General features: G+C 42.4%; 1 protein-coding gene across 1 annotated transcript in view; it reads left to right on the top strand.

Moving 5' to 3' along the window:
• The window catches only part of LOC109291329 (polycomb complex protein BMI-1), a 14,321-nt gene that overhangs the window by 3,650 nt on the left and 7,595 nt on the right, over positions 1-3,076 (top strand). The window contains exons 2-8 of the mRNA XM_019508307.1: positions 229-362; positions 669-765; positions 1,491-1,546; positions 1,652-1,702; positions 1,979-2,087; positions 2,175-2,220; positions 2,823-2,921. Coding sequence (XP_019363852.1) covers positions 251-362; positions 669-765; positions 1,491-1,546; positions 1,652-1,702; positions 1,979-2,087; positions 2,175-2,220; positions 2,823-2,921 — 570 coding nt within the window. The 5' untranslated portion in view covers positions 229-250. The remainder of the gene's footprint in view (positions 1-228; positions 363-668; positions 766-1,490; positions 1,547-1,651; positions 1,703-1,978; positions 2,088-2,174; positions 2,221-2,822; positions 2,922-3,076) is intronic.

Here is a 3,076-nt window from a genome sequence, read left to right as displayed (position 1 = left end):
GGGCCGGGCCCCCGCGGCGGGGATGCGGGCCCCTCGCTAGGGACAGGCCCCTGCTCTCCTGTTGGCCGCCTCTTCCTCCCCAGCCCCCCCGGCTCGCTGCGCCTGTCCCGGCCTCGGGGGCGGGGGCGAGGGCGGGGGGCGGAGACGCCACTTCCCTGGGTCGGGGAAGCGCCGGATCTCCGCACCTGGGACACGGAGCCAACGTGTGTGCGCGCGCGTGTCTTGCAGAGCCGCCTTGTCTTAAGCAAACATGCATCGAACCACCAGAATCAAAATCACGGAGCTAAACCCCCATCTCATGTGCGTGCTCTGCGGCGGCTACTTCATTGACGCCACCACCATCATAGAGTGCCTGCACTCCTGTAAGTACCGCGCGGCCTCGCGCCCCCCCGCCGGCCGCGGGTCCCCCGGGCCGCCCCGGACGCCTCGGAGCTCTCCGGCCACGCCTGTGCCGCCTTTGTTAAAGCGGGGGGATACTGAGACACGCTCCCGGCGCCTCCTTCTCATGTAAATTGCAGCTAATTTGAGTATTTGTTTAGCTTAAGCAGCGCGCTTGTGACAATGGCCCATGTACGAGCGAGCATAGCTCAGACAATCACACCTCCTCCGCTGCAGATGGGAGCATCACCTCGGCCCCTTACTAAACGCTTCCCGTGTTTTGCTTGCAGTCTGCAAGACGTGTATCGTGCGTTACTTGGAGACAAGCAAGTATTGTCCTATTTGTGACGTCCAAGTTCACAAAACCCGGCCGCTTTTGAATATAAGGTAGGACAAAATGCTCAGGTATCTCTTCTTTTGCTTTAGAGCAGGGAGCAAGCCCTAAGTGTCCGTGATGTTACCTCGTTACCGCCCATTTCAATATGAAAGGACCTGTCCGTTTACAAGCTAAAGTTTGCCCATGTGTTCCCTTTGGGGTTTTGGCACCGCCGGAGACAAAGACGACTTCATTGGTTGCGAAGCAGGACGTTTTTGCCTGTTTTGCATACTCTGACCCCTCCTGAGCAACGCTTTCCGCCCCTTATCTTTATCTGTCACGATCTTTTACATCCCCACTTTCCATTTGACACAGACCTACTGCAATCCAGTCTCCTATAGCTCCCGTAGCTCACAAGCATCAGCATGGGAGGAAAAAAAGGAAAAGTTAAACTCTTTTGAAAATTCTCTTCCCTTTAGCAGTCCTGTTCATTGCTAGGTTTGTGATCTTCTGTCTCCCTGATAGGAGTTCAACTTTTTTAAAGGCCTCCTTCCAACCTCTGGGAATATCCTATCAGTGAAATGCAACAAGCATTTGTTCAATCAGCTAGATCACAGATGAGTTCATAATGTATCCTGTAGACTATTTTAATACAAAGCCGTAAGAACTTTTTTTAGGAGTTAGCATTTAATTTTTTATAGTGTAATTTTCCTCCTTGTTTTGGAACTAATTGTAAATGAGAAGCTTTGGCTTGAAACCTCTGCTTAGATGTATGTTTTGGGATTTTGTTTTTTAGGTCAGATAAAACTCTTCAAGATATTGTGTACAAACTAGTACCAGGCCTTTTCAAAAGTGAGTAGTTAAATCAAGCAGTACCACCTGTACCTAGTATGCTTTGTCTTCCCATATAGTAACAAAGGTAAACTAAATGAACAAATAATCTGCTTTCCCATCCAGATGAAATGAAAAGAAGAAGGGATTTTTATGCTGCTCATCCCTCAGCTGATGGTAAAAGCTTCTGGTTTATACCTTTTAATAAAATTAAGGTTCACCTCACCTTCTATTTAAAAGCAAAGATGCCTTAATATTTCCTGTCACTTACAAATTATTTAACCATAAATCCATTTCAAGGTGTAGATTCAGCTTAATATTTAAAAATGATAATAGCAAAGTAAATAAAGCAATACATAACCTTATTACTGAAGTTTTCCCTTGTTGCCGAGAATCCCCATTCTTTCTGATTTGAATTTCAAAATGTAAATTATTGTGGAAATTTCTGCGCAGCTGCCAATGGCTCTAATGAAGACAGGGGAGAAGTTGCTGACGAAGACAAAAGAATTATAACAGATGACGAGATCATAAGCTTGTCCATTGAGTTCTTTGATCAGAATAGGCAAGTTCTATGAGCAATTTTATCCTTATCTGTATGTTAACAGCTCTTTTTAGTATTTGTTCTAATTGTTTCATTCCTTTTCCCCAGACTGGAACGAAAAGGAAATAAAGAGAGAGAAAAATCAAAGGAAGAGGTAAATAACCTCTCTTTCCTAAAGGCAGAGTGTAGACAGAAGGAAACAATTATTTCTTTTAGTGGTTGGTGGGCAAGCTGAATTAAGTATTAATATCCACCAAGATAAAAATCCTTGCAGCATATTAAGGTGTTAAACAGAGATTTACAATATGGGTTTGTAGATGTAGACAGGAATAATTTTGGCAGACAGAATAAAGACTGCTGATTATTTTTTTTTTAAAAAAGGAAACTGAAGTTCTGGAGATTTTTGGGTCATTTTTTAAAGAAATAAAAATAAAGAACCATTTGTTAGAAGAGAAAAAATATTTTAATTTCATTTTATAAAAACAGGTCATTAGTTTGAACAGTCTGTTTTAAGACCTTTCTATGTACAATTATAAATAATTGATTGTTCCCAGATATTTAATTTTAGTACTTAGCACCTATTTCTGATTGTCTTCATAAGGTATTCTAACTAGGAATCTGCCAATTGATGTGAGTCATTTATTACAATTGTACACACTATATTGCATCATACTGTCATAGTCTATTGGTATAAATACTTTAAAAATGATGTTTGTTCTCAATAAATAGACTGACGTTTTCCAAATATACTGTTAGGTGAATGACAAAAGATATTTACGCTGTCCAGCAGCCATGACAGTGATGCATCTAAGAAAGTTTCTCCGAAGTAAAATGGATATACCTAATACTTTCCAGGTAGGTTGGGTGGGTGGGGAAGTTTGGGGTTTCTTTTTTTCCTTTTAACAGTCCTTCTGTGCTAAACTTCCCCTGCTGGCTGACTCTCTCTTTAAAGAAAGTGCCTTTCTGATTACTTGTTTAACTCAGACCCAGAGAATAGGCATTTATAGGGT

The sequence above is a fragment of the Gavialis gangeticus genome, unplaced genomic scaffold (assembly GCF_001723915.1).
Source record: "Gavialis gangeticus isolate Ggan-Ray unplaced genomic scaffold, GavGan_comp1, whole genome shotgun sequence".
Lineage (NCBI taxonomy): Eukaryota > Metazoa > Chordata > Crocodylia > Gavialidae > Gavialis > Gavialis gangeticus.
The sequence above is the reverse complement of the archived record's forward strand: the minus strand, read 5'-3'. Positions and strand labels throughout refer to the sequence as shown.